We start from the raw sequence: 18359 nt of genomic DNA, 5'->3' as shown, positions 1-18359 counted from the left end.
TTAATATGATTATGTAGTAATTTTTTTAGTAAGCTTTAAGTTTAGCCAAAAGTTTCAATTGTTCTGCAAACATAGACATGATCATGATGATAGAATCTGATCGTGATGATAGAATTCACATTACATTGCCATATATCATGATCAAATAAATCATCATGATTCAAGCAAGTTAGTAACAAGTTCCAGAAGATTTGGAGTTGGCCTTAGAAGAGTAGTATCTTCAAATTCAATTGACAAATGTACAGCAGACTCAGCAAGTCATGCATGATGAAATGTACATTTTATGATTTTGTTTATCTATTTCAAGACTACAATTTATAATACAAATCGTACTATTGCAAGCATGCTCTTTTACTTTAGTAATAGTATCATGATATGTGGGGATATTGTGGTTTATGTCATCAGGCTCATGTCACACCTCATTACAGTTTTTAGGATCCACAAAGAATTAAGAAATAATTTTGTACATGTAGACTACACATTTTTACTAAATTGTACGGTAGGTACTTCTTACTGTCCTGTAAATGATGGTAATAAAAAGTATGTTTACCTTGTCGGAGAAGTTGTTAAAAAAACCATGATTTGATATTTGTTACTAAAAAAGACAGATGTTTGCAAAATTTTAAACTCTATAATTATAAACAATAAACACATGTTGAGTTTATTTTTATTTTGTATTTTTGTTTTGTTGTTGTTTTTTTGCATCTTGTTGTTGTGTGTTTGTGTCAGGTGTTTGTGTGTTTGGGGATGCACCAATAGATTCTTGGGGGGGGGGGGGGGGGAAATAGAAGTTTTTTGAAGAAAAAAAACGTCACCTACTATTGTATTGAGGCAAAAAAGAAAATTTACTCACTGATCTGAGTAGAAAAACAACAACTGAATATCAATGAAATACATTAGATATGAAAAAACACTTTGCCGTCTTGGTGGCGGAAAAAAAACCCCACTTTGTTTTTAACAGTTCCCGAGAAATCCTTGAAGACGTCGGAGCTATCGACAATTTAAAAAAATAACATGTGGACTTTGTTCTAAACAGTTTCTCAAAAAATCCAGGAAGACGGCGGAGCTATCGACAATTTTTTGTGCACAGTGTGCATGTATACTTTTAAGGTGCAAATGTTTACTTGCACAGTTACTTTGAGTGTGACCGCTATTTTGTCAATGCATGGATGATGCTGCCGGCTTTATTTGGGGCAAATACCAACGTGAGATGGCACAAGTTTTTATTGTTGCATCAAATTGCACGTTCCATCCCATGATATCCTAAAGGCCAAACAAAAATATAATTGTTGTATTATATATTTTTAAAAATATATTGTCAGAAAAAATTGGGTATACAAGTAACTGGAAGAAAAAAAATGAAAACAATTGTGTATATTTATGTTTAGACAATAATTCAATGGTTGGTAGGTAGGAAGAAAATAACATGTTTCATATTTGTTGAAAAAAAGTTAAATTCTAATCACTCAAAATTTGTTTCTTCCTTCTGTTTAATGCAGATGCCGGGACAGACATGAACGAACTTGACGATGGTCCAGTTGTAGTTAGTGAAAGCAGTGGAGAGCCCAGCAGAAAGAGAATGTTGCGTTCCTCAGATGCAAACAGCAGCCAAAGAGATTGGAGCAGGCGACATATGTTTCCTGAAGAGTGCATTTTCTGCCATAGCAACCAATACAAGCGCAGTCACATCTCAGGAAAGAGATCAATGGTAAGGCTAGTAAAATGTGAACTCATCAGTGGAGGTCAACTTCTAAAGGCTGCAAAAGCAAAAGAGGATGTACAAATGCTGCATCAAATAGAAGGGGAGGACTTGGTTGCCAGGGAGCTTCAGTACCATCATGGCTGCTACATGTGATTAAGTATTAAGTACTGCTAATGATTAAGTATGACAAGTACAAAGAAACCTTTCAAGAGCTTGGGGTGTCATTCACTCCATCAGATGACCTAATTGCTAGACTGGAGCGATTTGCTTGCCATGTATATGGGCAGGAGAAAGCAGAAACCGTCAACGAGGCCAGATATGATAAGTTTCGACTTGGTGTCCATGCTGGAGAATCCCTTCCACCAAACAGAGATTCTCTCATCAAACACATCATGCGTGCTAATTACCAAGCTGGTATATTTCGTCGTTGCCTAGAACAGCTGCCAGAAATTCCAGCTCCCAGTGAATCAGGATGGAAAGTTGAAGAGATTGATGGAACACCTTCTCTGGAAGTGGACTGGTGTAGTCTTCCACCTGCTCCTGATGACATCCTGGAGCTAGTACACTGTAGCTGCAAGAAGGGAAAATGTAAGCGTGCACTCAAAGATGACGTGCAGTCAGTGGCTGACGTAACATGCTGCAGTGAGCTTGGTATGCAATGTACAGAACTCTGTAGATGCACTGGATGCGAGAATGGTGAAATTGTATCCGATGAACCAGTTGCTGAGCCAGAGGAAGGAGCTGGTTCTGATGAAGAAGAATATTGAGGTGAAGTTCCTTTTTTTGAGGTCATATGAATTTATCAATCTTCATTTTTAAAGTGTCTTTTAGGTCAAGTGCACAAATATCTTCTGCATAATTTGCGAAGCTGGCCCCTCCTAGGAATAAAATTAATTTATTCTTAAGTACAATCATTTTTTAAATGAAAGTCCTGTGTTCATGATTTCGACCTTATACCTGTGAATATAGTTAATAGTACAAATTTCTCAAACTTGAAAGCTGTAAATTGAACAATGATGTAAATTATAATGTAATGGATATCATAAACAAATTTGATTGTCTCAATTATTTATGTCTGTCTGCCTTATCCTGGCATGTATACATTATGTATTGAACATGGAAACGAAGCAAAAGTAACAGTACTCTTAAACACTGTTAATCATGCAAGCACTTTCCATGACATGCGAAATGTATACATGTTGTACTGTTTTAAATAAATAAGTTGAAAATGAATCTTCTAAAAAGTAAAAGGAGTCAGCCGTCAACTGCCACTCATTGCCATTCTTCAAATCAAAGAAGATGAACTGATCATAGAAGGTAGAAGTGAGAAGTTAATTTAAAAAAAGTAAAATAAAAATGATTTATTTGCGGCACAACATGTGTTTCAGCTGCGGCGGACCATATTTTCAGATTGGATTCATTTTCAACTTATCGCTATGACTATCTAGATACAAAAATATCATGTTTATTGGTGTATTTTAGTGAAAAGGAGGTCTAGAAACAATATCACAATCAATTTTTTTCATTTTACTCCTCAAACTATCCAGAAATAAAAGAAAATGCAGTAACGTATAGTTGATGAATATATATTTACTTGCATTTTCATCAAGTGCGCGTTAAAAATTAATGAGCACCCCTGGTGTCTGGGGACATGGTGTTTCTTGTTCAGGAGCACATCCCCAACCCATCTATAGCAATTTTAAGTAATCCCCTGCGTTGTTGCACGAAATTGTCAAATTGAGCACATTTTAGCCCTATGCCCCATGGCCTAACATCTCATCCAAGCAAATATCACCAGTCACCAACCTAACCCAACACTCCAAGTGATATTTACCTTCTGCTGCACAGAGGTCTCCCACAACTCCTGCCAATCTGACCCGCATAGTGAAATCATTTAATGCCAGATTGAGTACTTTCTGAGAAATGCTGAATGTAGATACATTTCGCATACCATCTTTTTTTTCAGTGTTCTGGCCGAAAATACATAGTTCCCAGTTCATCACTGATATGGAAGAGGATCTTGATCATCTCACTGCTGATTGGTCCTGTTCAATGGCTGAATCTCCAGCTTGTGATGAATCCATATTTGATTTCTGACTCATTCGTTCAAGTCTAGTTTCCGTGCTGAAATTCCCATAACATGATCTATGCCAGACAAACACACCCCCGGACCACTCATCGTCAGTCAGTTCTGCTAGCTTTTGTCAAAGGTCTGTTGGATAAATATCTCCTAATCGTATGCGTTCATCTCCAACTAGTCGAACTTGTTCCTTTCCCCGTTCTGTACCTTTCCGTAGTATCGTTTCTCGTCTGCAGGACGTCCGTTTACGTTTCAAAATAGCAACAGGTTCCATGGTTGTCCATCAGTCAGGTACGCATACATGTAGACATTCTTTAAAAGAGAAAATAAATCATCGTGACATTTGAATGCACCTGTATCTTATGACGGAAAATAGGGAAATGCATTGAATTTATAAATGCCATGTTGGTAGACAATAGATAATATTGAAATGAATAAAAGAACACGGATGATGCGGGTTTACTGGCTAAACGCAGCATTACCTGGTCTGCCATAGTTCTAGTTATTTTTAGTAAAATAATGTGATATGTATCATATAGTACTACATTTTTTGACTGCAGACCTTCCAGTGTGTACCCATTGTCATCACAGACCAAGAAAAACTACAGAACGACACCATGATCGAGAGAAACAACATTCTTTAAGGTGAAAATTAACACCCATTCCTTTCAAATGAGTCGTTTTGGCCGCCATTTTGTTTTCTCGTTTTTTATGCCTCTGCCGACAAAGTCGCCGGAGGCATAATGTTTTTGGGTTGTCCTTCCGTGTCCATACGTACATACGTCCGTCTGTCCGGGCTAAACCTCGTTTTTCTCAGCAACCATATGTCTGATTGAGGCAAAACTTTCAGGGTAGGAGTGACACCCATGCAGAATGTTTTTATGATAATTGTGACGGCATAGGTCACGTGGTATGGCAGCCATCTTGGATGAAAAGAAAATTAAAAAATTATTTCTCGGAAACCGCTGAATGGAAAAATTTGAAACTTGGCACATTGTCACATACTCCCAAAGGGGAACAAAATCATGATAATGATGACATCATATGTGAAGTGGTATACCAGCCAAAAATGTTTTAATCGAATTCATTATCCTAAAAATCTGAAATTCCATGCACATGATCTATGACCCATTTGTATTGAAATATTAAATTTATAACATCATAGGTCACATGGTTTGGCAGCCGTATTGGATTGAAGGAAAATATTAAATAATTATATCTCTGGTGTTGGCTTAGCGGTTAGGGTGCCGGCTTAGGATCCGAGGATCCTGGGTTCGAATCCCGGTCGATCGCCGAATTAACGCCCAGGGGGGTTGACTCAGCCTGTCATCCTTCCGAGGTCGGCAAATTGAGTACAAGCTTGCTGGGATGAATGATCACAGTGTGTACCCCGGTTTAGAATAGGTACACCGTATCCCTGCGCATCGTAAGAGGCGACCAAGGGTTGGCGTCAGGAAGGGCATCCGGCCATAAAAACATTGCCTCAAACAGGGAACCATGATTGTCATGGGGGCCGCAAGGCTAACCCCCGCTCTAGCGGGGAAAATGGCCTTAAAACGATCATTCATTCATTCATTCATTCTAACTCTGAATCCGCTCACCCTCTCGATGGGAAATTTTACAAATATTATCTAACAGCACTGTTGCATATAGTTTGAAAATGATGACGTCATAGTTCATGTGGTTTGGCAGCCATCTTGGATAGAAAAACGAACCTTATCCGATCAACACGAAACTTCACAAACGTGATCCCCTACCCATACATATGCAGAGTGATGGCATCTACCCTTTGTGGGACTATGCGGAGGCATATTGGTGACACAGTCGCATTGTTCTAGTTGACACTAAAATGGCTATGGCGGAAATGTCACCCACCTTGGCAACATAACCTGGAACATATAGAAGGGACCTACCTTGTTTGTTTGCTTGTAACAAAGAGATGCCATGTATTGGAACGATAGCTTACGTTGGCTGTCTGACTACATAGATAGCAAATACGTTTTGTGGGTGGTAAAGAAAGAATTTCAACAAAAAAAATATTTAAAACAATTGGATAGTTGCAAATTGCATACAGTGCCTTCAGAAAGTATTGACATCCCCTTGACTTTTTCACATTTTTTTGCATTACAGCCTCAATTAAAAATGGATTAAATTTAAAAAATATTGTCACCGATATACACAAAATACACCATAATGACAGTGAAAACATGTTTTTAGAATTTTTTATGAATGGATTGAAAATGAAATACAGAAATATCAAATTTCAATAAGTTTTCAGCCCATGAGTCAATACTTCATAGAGACCTTTGGCAGCGATTACATCTTTGAGTCTTTTTGGGTACGTCTGTATCAGCTTTGGACATCTGTATTTTGGGAGTTTCTCCCATTCTTCCTTGCAGATTTGCTCAAGCTCTGCCAAGTTGGATGGGGAGTGTCAGTAATCAGCAATCTTCCAGTCTTTCCACAAATTCCCAATGGGATTCAAGTCTGGACTTTGGCTGGGTCACTCAAGGACATTCACGTGCTTCTTCTGAAGCCATTCCAGTGTTGCTTTGGCTGTATGCTTGGGGTCATTGTCCTGTTGGAACATAAATCTTCGCCACAGTCTAAGGTCTTTTGCACTCTAAAGCAGGTTCTCCTCAAGGATTTGCTGGTGTTTGGCTCAATTAATTGTTCCCTCTATCCTTACAAGTCTCCCAGTCCCCACCACTGAAAAGCATCCCAATAGCATGATGCTGTCAACATCATGCTTCAGGGTAGGGATGGTGTTAGATGTGTGATTAGCTGTCACTTTGACACTTTTGCCACTTTGACATTCTGGCCTATTATGTGGAGATCAGTGACAAAAAATCTCATGTTATTCATTTAAAATTCAGGCTGTAACAACAAAATGTGAAAAAGTCAAAGGGTGTGAATACTTTTTGAAGGCACTGTATTTGAGAAGATGGAGTGTTTGATCCAACGCAAGTGCAGATGCCAGCTTTCAAGCAAAGTGAATGGCCGAGTTGGTAACAAGAACACTGGAGATAATTAAACTCATTTGGCTCAGCGATCCAAGGTTCTGTAAGGATGAGGAGGTGGGGGTTTAGATGACCGAAAATGGTGCTGCATCAACAGTATTAACTTCTTTATCGCAAAACAATGGGATAAAATCGGATTGTCACACAAATTTTATTTATAACCAGGTTGCATAATCATCGTTATAGGTACAGCATTAGATAACGTCACAATAATAAGGACATAAAGTACAATGTATAATGAAAGAACAGGCTAATGCCACTGTAATAATGTGTGACCTGATCACGCCAAGTGCCGTGAAGAAGAGGAAGCCATCCTAATGTATCTAAGTAGTGTCGAATGTCTGGGTAAATGTTTAGGTGTCTCCACACGGAGGAGTAGGGTTGTGCTATCTAGGTAGGGTCTGTAAGGTTAAATCCCCTGTGTGTAAATGCCTCTTGTAATTTTTCCTAATGTTCTTATAAAACTCAGCCAGCTATAACAAATGACTCCATTCGCTCACAACGCCGCCACGGCTAACCACCACCCAGCACATTTGGCGATCGGCACGTAAATCCCGATTCACGACCGCAGACGTCATCCGAACGACGACTGGACTCCAACCCCCCCTCCCCCGACGACTCGTGGCGAGCTGGATACGCCCCGGCCTTCGTGATTGGTTGAGGTGCAATGGGATGATTGCGTAGAGCTCGGTGATTGGACAGAGTGCGACGTCAGCGTGGAACATTCAAGAGCTGAAGGAAAGAAAAGAAGCTGTCTCGCCATCTTGGTCTTTTTCGTCCTGACATTCATTGGAGGCAGTCGCATTCTCCCCGTCTCTCTCTGTCCTGACATACGTTGGAGGCAGTCACATTCTCCCTGTCTCTCTGTCTATCTGTCCTGGCGCTCGTTGGAGGCGGTCACATTTTCTCTTTGTTCCGGCTAGGTTGCGGGCGGTGGCACATCTGTGGCTCATGTGCGCTTGTGGAAAGAGACTGAACAAGAGAGGTTCGGCAATTCCATGCCATCTTGTGCGTTTCCCGCGTGGTGGTTCGAGGCGATGACCAGCAAGCCTTACCAGCCATTTGGGGACGCAAAGCTAAGTGCCGGCCGGCTCGAAATGAAACATCATATATTTTTACTTTATTTTCCCCTTGCTTGTATACGAGTCTGAGTGGAGACGTCTCAATTGCTAATTATAGTTTTACCTCACCTTTCATTTTTATGGTACTGCATTTATTTTCATTAAATTAATTGATTGTTGCATTTCCATTGTCTTGTCATTTCTGTGTTTGTGGGGATCGGATAACCCCCGTGTGCGACTCGTCCCAGGTAAGGACTTCACTACACTTCACTACCCTCGGCGCCAAAAACTACCGCTATATTTTCGGCTTGTACGCCTCAGGAGTAACAACGTTTCGGTCATCCGTCACCCAGGGTCTTAACCCCGGTGACAGGACTATATATATATATATATATGTGTATCTATATATATGTATGTATGTATGTATGTGTGTGTGTGTGTGTGTGTGTGTGTGTGTGTGTGTGTGTGTGTGTGCATACATAATGCATTGCCGGGCAATATTAATGAGACAGGGAACTCAAAACCTACACGACTCGACTCGACGCAGTGCCCCTGGACATTTGGCCAGGAATTTACAATTTCGCTTGGACACCAGCACGGCCTGCCCATTTTGATAGGCATCGTCGGATCTTTCACGGCCAAAAATAAGTGTAAGTAGATAAGACAGCTTAATATTATCCCTGAAAACCCGTTGATGCATGCAAAGTAAGAGAAAGGCAATTTAAACTTAGTTGAGTTGAGAATTGACCTTAGATTGATTATTGTGCTTCGAGGCAATTACTGTATATTATATCCTGTTAACCCATGAAAAAAGGAAGTGCTGACAATACAGAGAACATTTTTAATTAATTGCACTACAAAAACAGGAATGCAAGATCAAAGTTATCAGGAAATCTCACTCGGTGCGAAAGGGTCAAAGCGAGGTTTTGGGGCTCGCCCCTCAAGTGGTTTCAGACCATCCCCTGCAGCACGTGGTTGTAGAGAGCTAGTAAAGTGTTGCCCAATGCCAGTGCCTGGCTCGACAACGTCAGTCGTCCCCATGGATACCTAATGGGGTGGGAACATAAGCAGGTATAAAATACACAGATATTGTGATTAAAGGTGTCATTTGATGATCCTTGGTGCATAAATTGTGATAATCAGATAAAGTAAGCCTCATACATGTAGTATGACTATACAAAACATGTCATGAATGTCAACACATTCTACACTTGGTAACAGTTAATATCTTAAGTTTTCTACTTGTTAATGGAGGCACAAATCTCAGTTCTGACAAAGTTTACAGTAGATCAATCAGACAAAGTAGGCCTCATACATGTGGCTTATACAAAACATGTCATGAATGTCAACACATTCTACACTTGGTAACAATCTTAAGTTTTCTACTTGTTAATGGAGGCACAAATCTCAGTTCTGACAAAGTTTCCAGTAGAACAATCAGACAAAGTAAGCCTCATACATGTAGTATGACTATACAAAACATGTCATGAAGTCAACACATTCTACACTAGGTAACAGTTAATATCTTAAGTTTTCTACTTGTTAATGGAGGCACAAATCTCAGTTCTGACAAAGTTTGCAGTAGAACAATGCAAATGGACAGGTAACGTCAGCTTGTACAAAGCCAGCAAGTAATACTTTTGCCATAGCCAGCAATGGTACTTGGCCGTACTTTTGCCGTTTGCAGTAGAATCGTAGATTGAAGATGTCAACACCCATTAATTTGTTTGTACCAAAGTAACACAGTGTTCAGGAATTCCATTCACTCCAAGGGTGTGAATGAATATGAATGATCGTTTTAAGGCCATTTTCCCTGCTTGAGCAGGGGTTAGCCTTGTGGGCCCCATGACAATCATGGTTCCCTGTTTGAGGCAATGTTTTTATGGCCCTTCCTGGTGCCAACCCTTAGTCGCCTCTTACGATGCGCAGGGATACGGTGTACCTATTCTAAACCGGGGTACACACCGATAATGTTTAGTGTTTAGTGTTTGTCAGGAGCTGATGCCAAAATCATCGCGAACATGAATGAGGACAATTTCAGACCGACAAGCTCGCAGAGAGGGTGACATCACACAGAGACTCATCTAAGCCAATCAACACGCCACACCAGGACCAAGAAGGGTGATGCGTGACCTTTGCTCTCGGCAACCAAACCTGGAAAGAACGGGGACGTAATCCTTGACCCCCACCGGATTCCACCCCTCCTCAGATGCACATAAGGAGGAGTTGCAAATCAGTCTGGACAGTACACATTAAGCAGACAGAAGCACACAGTTCAGCACAAAATCCAAGAGAATCAGACAGAATCCAGCAGTTAACGTTCAGTCCAGGAAAGGAGAAGACAGTACGAGACAGGACGGAGATAACGTCATTGGGATCTGATCGCTGTCATCCAGTCTGGTCCTTGAGTTCCATTGTGCTTCGTTGGAGCTGTCCACAGGAGGCGCCAACCTGTGGCGTTCGATCTGCCAGGGGAACGGAGAAGAGCGCCGGAGCGGCCGGGCGAACCGTTCAACCTAAGAGAGCACAAAAATGTACTCACCATTATCCTTTCCCCCAGCACAGGGAAGCGACGGACTCGCCATTCCTCGCGCGGTACGTTAAGGGGTCGATTCAAAGCCTCGCCCTGCTCTTTGTTTCTGGAACCTTTTTATCTTTCCCTAGGGTCCGATTTGGTTTCACGATGTAGCCGGTACGTTCGCTCAGCTTCACCTGCTTAAATAAGATAAAGATCTGTATGTATTGAGGGCACAATCCCCAGTTAGATAAGCCATGTCACCTCACCTCCAGGTGAACAGTGTCAGACGGAGGGCCCTGAGAGACTTGGATGACTAATTGGCATTTGCGGTTGATTAGCAACCTGCCGGACAGCAGAGTTATGTGCGACTGGTGGCCTCAGGATCGTTGGTTGAGAGGAACCCGAGGCGTCTCCCATTGTGGGAACCCCGAACCCCACGTCCATAACAATATTTTTTACTCTGTCTGGCTGCCTGACAGTCAAACAAAATCGAAATCATTCCAAACAGGAAAATTACTGTTTTTAAGGACGTCATAAGTGGCATAAATAGCAAGCATGAATAAATAATGTAACGTGTTAGATAGGTTTGGTGTAATGGTCGCTTGGAAAATGGTGGTAAAACCAGGAATTGTTTTATTTATATGCCTTTAAACCTATTCAAACCTTTATTTAAATTGAATTATATACTTTAAAACTGTAGAGCACAAACCTCCTCCATCATACATCCAAGAACTATGCAATATATCAACATATAGCATGAGAGGGCGTGGCATGTTTATTGGGATGAAGAAGATTCCACCATTGTGACTGCGTACCGTCATCTCCATCAACACGTCTTCATTATCACCATCATCAACAACACCATCACATTATTCGATCAAGTTTAACAATATTATTATTAAAGGTAAGTTTCATAATCTTAATTTTATGTCTTTATTCAGGAAAATAAGCCTGGTGTTAATGGTTAAGGTGCTGGCTTAAGATCTTTGGGTCTTAAGTTTGAGCCCATGTCATACTGTTGGATAACACCAGGTGGGTTGCGTCAGCAAAATGAGGACCAGCTTACTGGAAACAGGGCACTGCATCAGCAGCACAGCCACGCTACCAGAAATGTTGCAACTACACAGTCATGCTACCAGTAAACACAGGCTGCACACGAAATAATATAATAACTCAACAAAACAAACTTTATTTTATGTTCTTAATAACTCCTTTATGAAAAGAAATAGCACAAAAACAATGGGCAAACATATTAATTAAGTGTACAAGTTGGACACATTTTAAAGTTGAAGTCACGAACTCTATTTCCCCATAACCTCCCATAAGTTTGCGTATTTGCGGTTCACGGGGATTTTCAAGAACGTAACCCCCGCAAACGGCAAGGCTCGCCTGTATATACTTGAACACTGCTTTGAGTATCGTGCTCCAGGAACCCTTTAGTTTGAGAAGTATTTGTTTGTTTGTTTGACTTGTATGCACTTTTGAACTGCTGAACGGCATGAGTTGAAAACTGTCGGTTATATTCGTGGGGTTTGCATGAGAAGGCTTTAGGCAGTAAAAAAAAAAAGAATAATCCCGGGGGTTCAGGGTGGGGGAGGACCCCAATTCTCTCTATGTAAATATGTATGGCATAACGTCACTCCAAGTAGGAGGGGATATTACAAGTCGTAATAAAATATGTACGCAAATTCTGGGGAAAGTAACCGATTGCGCAAGGACGGGTTCTTTGCTAGGTATTTCAAAATTAGTAGTGCTGACAACAAACAATGGGTAATAAAAACAAAATTCAGTGTTGAGGAGTTGTCGTTAGCAAATGCACAATGGCCTGGGATTCAATTCTGCATTCAGGCCACTGGTTACGTCATCACCGAAGCACAGGCAATGCCCCTGCACGTTCAAGCAGGAATTTGGAACTTGTTCATGGTTTCCCGTGATAACTCGCTTCATCTTCATGCGTAACACCGTCAGATCCTTAATGTCCACCAAATTTTGCTAGCAGACGGGTCAAACAACTTAACGTCCATCCGTGGAAAATCACCCGAAAACCAGGATGACCGTTTATATTGTTGAGAGTTGAGATTCAAACTCAGGCTCGAGTGTTCAGAGGTGAGTGTGTACACCTCTAAGCTATCCTGCCAGCGCAGAGTTGAGTTTGTGATTCTAAACAACTAAAATAAAAAGCTTCTTTACTTATCGACACCCTGGGAATTTAGAAGTAATTAAATGAATGAAATGAATGAATGAATGATCGTTTTAAGGCCATTTTCCCCGCTAGAGCGGGGGTTAGCCTTGCGGGCCCCATGACAATCATGGTTCCCTGTTTGAGGCAATGTTTTTATGGCCGGATGCCCTTCCTGGCACCAACCCTGAGTCGCCTCTTACGATGCGCAGGGATACGGTGCACCTATTCTAAACCGGGGTACACACCGTGATCATTCATCCCAGCAAGCTGGTACTCAATTTGCCGACCTCGGAAGGATGACAGGCTGAGTCAACCCCCCTGGTGTTAATTCAGCGATCGACCAGGATTCGAACCCAGGATCCTCGGATCCCAAGCCAGCACCCTAACCGCTAAACCAACACCAGGACTAAAAACTAAAAACCAGGACTAAAAAAATTAGAAGTAATTAAATAAATAAATAAATAAAAACACCAACTTAAAGGCAGAATATGGATTTTGGAGCGATGTGGGGGAATCAATTATATCACTCACGGAGGAGGTTGTGGACTTGCCACTAGCGTTTGGTCCACTCATGTGTAACGCACCAGGGATACTTCTTTGTGAACAAGAGAAAAATGACCACAGTGTGGTCACCAGCTGCGACGTGTAGAATCATGAGCATATCCGTTGCAATATGCGCTACCAAATTCGACCAGTCATTAAGTTATACGCATGCACTAGCGTCTTTTTGTCTTTCAGTTCTGGTCTTGTCCTCTGTTTTGCGACGCAACATGCTTCATCAACTGATTACATATAATGTATGGTGTTGTTAGCCTGGTGTTGGCTTAGCGGTTAGGGTCCAGGCTTGGGATCCGAGGATCCTGGGTTCGAATCCCGGTCGATCGCTGAATTAACGCCAGGGGGTTGACTCAGCCTGTCATCCTTCCGAGGTCGGCAAATTGAGTACCAGCTTGCTGGGATGAATGATCCCGGTGTGTACCCCGGTTTAGAATAGGTACACCGTATCCCTGCGCATCGTAAGAGGCGACTAAGGGTTGGCGTCAGGAAGGGCATCCGGCCATAAAAACATTGCCTCAAACAGGGAACCATGATTGTCATGGGGCCCGCAAGGCTAACCCCTGCTCTAGCGGGGAAAATGGCCTTAAAACGGTCATTCTATTCAATTCTATGGACGTGAATGTTATTTCTGTTAATGTTAATGTTAATTCATTAATGTTATATATTAATGTTAATTCTGGGTGGCAGAAGGATAATTTGAAATGGGCTTGGTCGGTAGGGGAAGTCCGAGTGTATGCACATGCGCTATTCAAGAAGTACACCTAATTTGTGTCAAGTTCTGTGAAACGAGATTGATATGAAAACATTCATGTTGTCTTTGTTGCTAAATTTATTCTGGTTTCTTCAAACAAATCGCGATTTTAGTCCGTGATGTTTTTACCTCATACCAACGCACGTCCGAGTGTATGCGCATGCGCTATTCAATAATTACACCTAATTTGTGTCAAGTTCTGTGAAACGAGATTGATATGAAAACATTCATGTTGTCTTTGCTGCTAAATGTATTCTGGTTTCTTCAAACAAATCGCGATTTTAGTCTGCGATGTTCTTACCTCATACCAACACACGTCCGAGTGTATGCGCATGCGCTATTCAAAAAGGCACCCCAACAACAAGAACAACAACGCGGTCCTCTCATAGAGCTGCTCACCGCAGCTAAAAAGAGGATACGTAAAATAACGTATATAACCTGAATATAACGTATTACCCAGTTTGGATTTACATTGTTACGTCACATGCGTCCCCACATCTACACCTTCCAGCCCCCACCCCCTACCCCTCACAATGCCATTATCAAGCAATGATATTGCATTGGTGCACTTTAGGGCACAAAAATATATCAGCAAAATTTTATGGTTACTGTCTGTGAAAAAAAAAAATGAAGTGGTAATAGGCTTGGACCTAAAGATGGTTAACATTACCTGGAAGCATCTGCCACTGTCATAGTCTTCTCTGGTGATCTGCCCCATGATCTCCACCTCCTTTCCACTAATCATCAGTGTATGGCCTTCCTCCAAAGTCGCTAGCTCCTTTCGGTTGTAACCTGTGCCTGAGAATGCATTCCATGCAAGGGAACAGTAGCTGGTTGGGTTCGTCATATTTCCTAACAAGTTATCCCACAGACCAGAACACAAGTTTGACACTGTAATTAGTCTCAGTAAATACTTGAATCTCAGTACAATGCAGCTCTGTTCATTCTGCAGTTTACAAAATATATAATAAAAAATCAGTCGAGAACATTGACTATTTATTAAGCATTGCTAGTCAGAAAATTTTAAAGGTTAACACTACTAATTTTTGCACATCAGTATCTTTTTTTAAATGGTAACCATTTACTTTCATGCATTATTGGTAGCAGGAAGGAGTTGGCATAAAATAGTCACTTGACCGTGGGATCAACACCGCCTGCAAAGTGGTGCCAAAGTCGGGCCATGGATAAAATGTTAACCGCTTAATCTTAACGCACGTACTTAACACAAAATAGGATGGAAGGGTGCACAAAATATCCCAGTCTAAGGCCTCGGCGATTAGGCATTTAAAATTCAGTGAGAAATCTAAATAAAAAACAAAGGCGATTGAACGAGGGCAAACATTGAGGATGTGTATAAAATGAAGAAAAGAGGGAATTGGAACCATTGGTTCCAATTGGTGATGACAGGATAGTCAGCTCAGTGCTTCTGTTCGCAATCCACATATTACGCCGGTTACCTAAACGACCAGAACCCCATCCCGTTCCTCAGTCTGGGAGATACGGTGTGCAGGAACAACTAACTCCTCAGATGACCCGTTTTAACCGCAATGTGGCATTGAAGGAAACACAAAGGCCACCTTTGCAGACTTAAGTTATTCACAGGCCCACCTAGACCTTAGTAACCCAGTTGATCTTCCACCGCTCATCATCGACTCCTTCGTTTACCAAAGGACTCAACGAGTCTCATTTAATGCATCTCAAATACGCTGCTCTGACAGAACCCAAAACACGTGCATTCGACACTGCACAGGCCTGCATGACTCAGCCGAACTCGATACAAGCTCCAGGCCAAACCGATTCTTTGTTCCTCTGTAGCTTAGCTCCTTCTTTCCAGCGACACCAACCTCTCCATGTCTTCTCCTTCACAACAAATCAATCAGCATGATTACAAATGGCTTGCGTAGTCCTCTACCAGGATTCCTCCAATCAGGCGTAGTCTTGTTCCTAGTTACCGAATGGCTACGCCCCAGTCATCTACTGCCATATCTGCATTCTATAGCAAATAATCCAAACTAATACCATAATAGTGTTTTGAGCAAAATGACCCCTCGGGGTTAATATTGCTTAGCGTAGTTTAGTTAGCTCCTTAATAAATGTCTTAAGAGTAAGAGTGAGGTGATGTAGTCATGAGATTAGATATGCGCTGTTATATGTATTAGGCCGAGAAAAATACATTTCCAGTCTCTGGTCAGCGCGCGCATCGATTTTGACCCTGCGCGTCAACAATTTTTTTTTTTCAAATTTCCAACGGTACCTACAACAGCGCGCGCCTATTGTTGCCGGGCCGGCGCGCTATCTCGGGGACTACGGGTCTGTGAGGGTCGCCATTGGTATCGTCGTTCGCGCACGGGTCTTCCCTACAAAACTACGTTTAGTTTGTCCAAATCCAACCAGCCGTTCCAAAGATATGAGTAGTTTTGTGTGCCGTGCCGTCATGAATCCAATCGGCTGGATATTGTCATTTATTGAAACGAAGACATTCTTTGTCGGGTTCGTGTGAAGCAACCAGAAGGCCTAGAGAGCTGCGGGTGGTCTCGTTAGTTAGGCATGGATCCTATCTCATTTGTCATCAAGTTGTAAGTGTCTGTGATATAAATCTGGTGGACTGGGAGAAGAGATCGTGGGAGACCATCGGCCTGTTAGACCACTTGCACATGCGCAGTGTTGACGCGATCGACGCATTGGAATGTTTGACGGTACGGCGAGGCGATCTCGAGAACGAAATGGCAGTCTATAATATGCTTGAAGAACTTAATGATTTTCAGAATAAATACATTTTAAAATAACTTAAGCTTGTGTTCATTATTTACAAAAAGGCCTACCAGTCCCATTGGCTGTCTTTAATTTCTCTCTGGACGGCTCCACGGCAGATGAGGAGGACCGCAAGGCATGAGGACACAAAAAAGAACACCTTTATATGTGCAATCCATGCTTTTCAAAAAAAAAGAAGAAAAAAAACCGCATCGCCGCATCAATTCTGGAACTTTGGTCTGACCAGAGACCAGCAATATCTTTTTTTCGGCCTATAAATAGATAGATGATATCCACGCCTCCTAATGTACAAGTCTAAAAATCACCAACCCTACGAGCCTTTATTTTATGTTCTACCCTTCATAAATCTGTCTTTATGTTCCTTTTAAGCATTGGCTAGGCAGTTGGCACTAGTTTTAGCGGGAGGAGAAGCACCAGAGCCATTAGCCACATCACCAGAACATCCGGGTGAGAGGTCATAGAAGGGTCACCCTGCCCCTAGACCATGCTCCTCAGCCAATGGTGAGTGAGGGGAGGAGGTTGTGATTCCCTCTGTCTTTCTACTGTGGAATGATTGGGCCCAAATAAGGACTTGGATAATGAAGGATTCCTGTTTGTTCGTTTGGTTTTGTGGCTGCGTATGATCAGTAAGGATTAAGGATTTTTAAAATTGCTGATCATTATACAATGCTTCTTCTATTACCTTTACATTATCCCAATAAAACACATAGGTAGTGGACAAAAAATGGAAACACCAATGCAGAGATGTCGAATCGAGTCAACGACATGGACTCGAGTCACACTCAAGTCGCAAATGTTTTTGACTTGCGACCTGAATTGAGACTTGAGCTTGTAGACTTGTTGACAATGACGTTAAATGAATAAACACGATATCGAACGAAATAAAACTCAGTGATATGTTTGTGACTATTTTTCATTCGATGTCTGGTAGGATGTGATTATATTTATAAACAAAGACCGCCGTAGTCGCGCACAAAAGTTAGCACAAACTCGGTAAATAGATCACGCCGAGCTTAGAAAAGATATTAGTTATACAGCGCCAAAAGTGCCTCTGAGCTCCGAACCTCCAATTGCACATACATGTGTCTAGTGGAGAAAAAGGAGTTACATTACAGAGAAAAGAAAGTACAGCTATAGGATCTTTCATTCCATGGATTCTACGTTCTTGAATTCATTAGGCATGTATGCCATACGGCATTCGTATGGAGTTGCTATTGCTGCTGATTGGTTCAGCTCCCATTTATAGCATCTTCTGTGTTTTTCTTTTAGTCTATGTGTTTTATGGCTCCTAATGGAACTAAACAAACACAAACACAAACACACACACACACACAATGGTTTGAGGCTATGAGTGGACGTTCTCACCATTACACTGTCGAGACTGAGCGTCACTGCCTTGCTTGCTGCTACTCTCTGCGCATGTGCGCTTTGCTTCCTTATCGGTAACATGGTGGAGATTCCGATGGTGATCTTATTTGCTTATAAACATTTTGAAGGTGCATTGAATCAAGGAGTGTGTATGTCAAACATGTGGTATACAAATTTCAGATGGCCCCCAACCACAACATCAAATTTCATTTTTCACCTAAAAACTCACCCACAGAAATAAGTTTTCTTTTCCATTAGATGTTCTAGCTCATGACTAAACAACTAGCTCATGACTTTTGTAAACCTTTTGAGTATTAAAGGCGAACACATAACCAAGGTATATGACA

General features: G+C 41.6%; 1 protein-coding gene across 5 annotated transcripts in view; it reads right to left on the bottom strand.

Annotated features, from left to right (window-relative positions):
* Nucleotides 1–18359, bottom strand: part of RAD54B (RAD54 homolog B) — a 95637-nt gene that overhangs the window by 70304 nt on the left and 6974 nt on the right. For all 5 annotated transcript variants that reach the window (XM_078780535.1, XM_068122877.2, XM_068122863.2 and 2 more), the window contains exons 2-3: nucleotides 14543–14670; nucleotides 8763–8910 (exon numbers count right to left, since the gene is read on the bottom strand). In XM_078780535.1, the coding sequence (XP_078636661.1) occupies nucleotides 8763–8910; nucleotides 14543–14670 (276 nt within the window). The remainder of the gene's footprint in view (nucleotides 1–8762; nucleotides 8911–14542; nucleotides 14671–18359) is intronic.

Source organism: Myxine glutinosa, chromosome 1, assembly GCF_964187855.1.
Source record: "Myxine glutinosa chromosome 1, kmMyxGlut1.1, whole genome shotgun sequence".
NCBI lineage: Eukaryota > Metazoa > Chordata > Myxini > Myxiniformes > Myxinidae > Myxine > Myxine glutinosa.
This window is presented reverse-complemented; position numbering and strand designations above follow the sequence as displayed.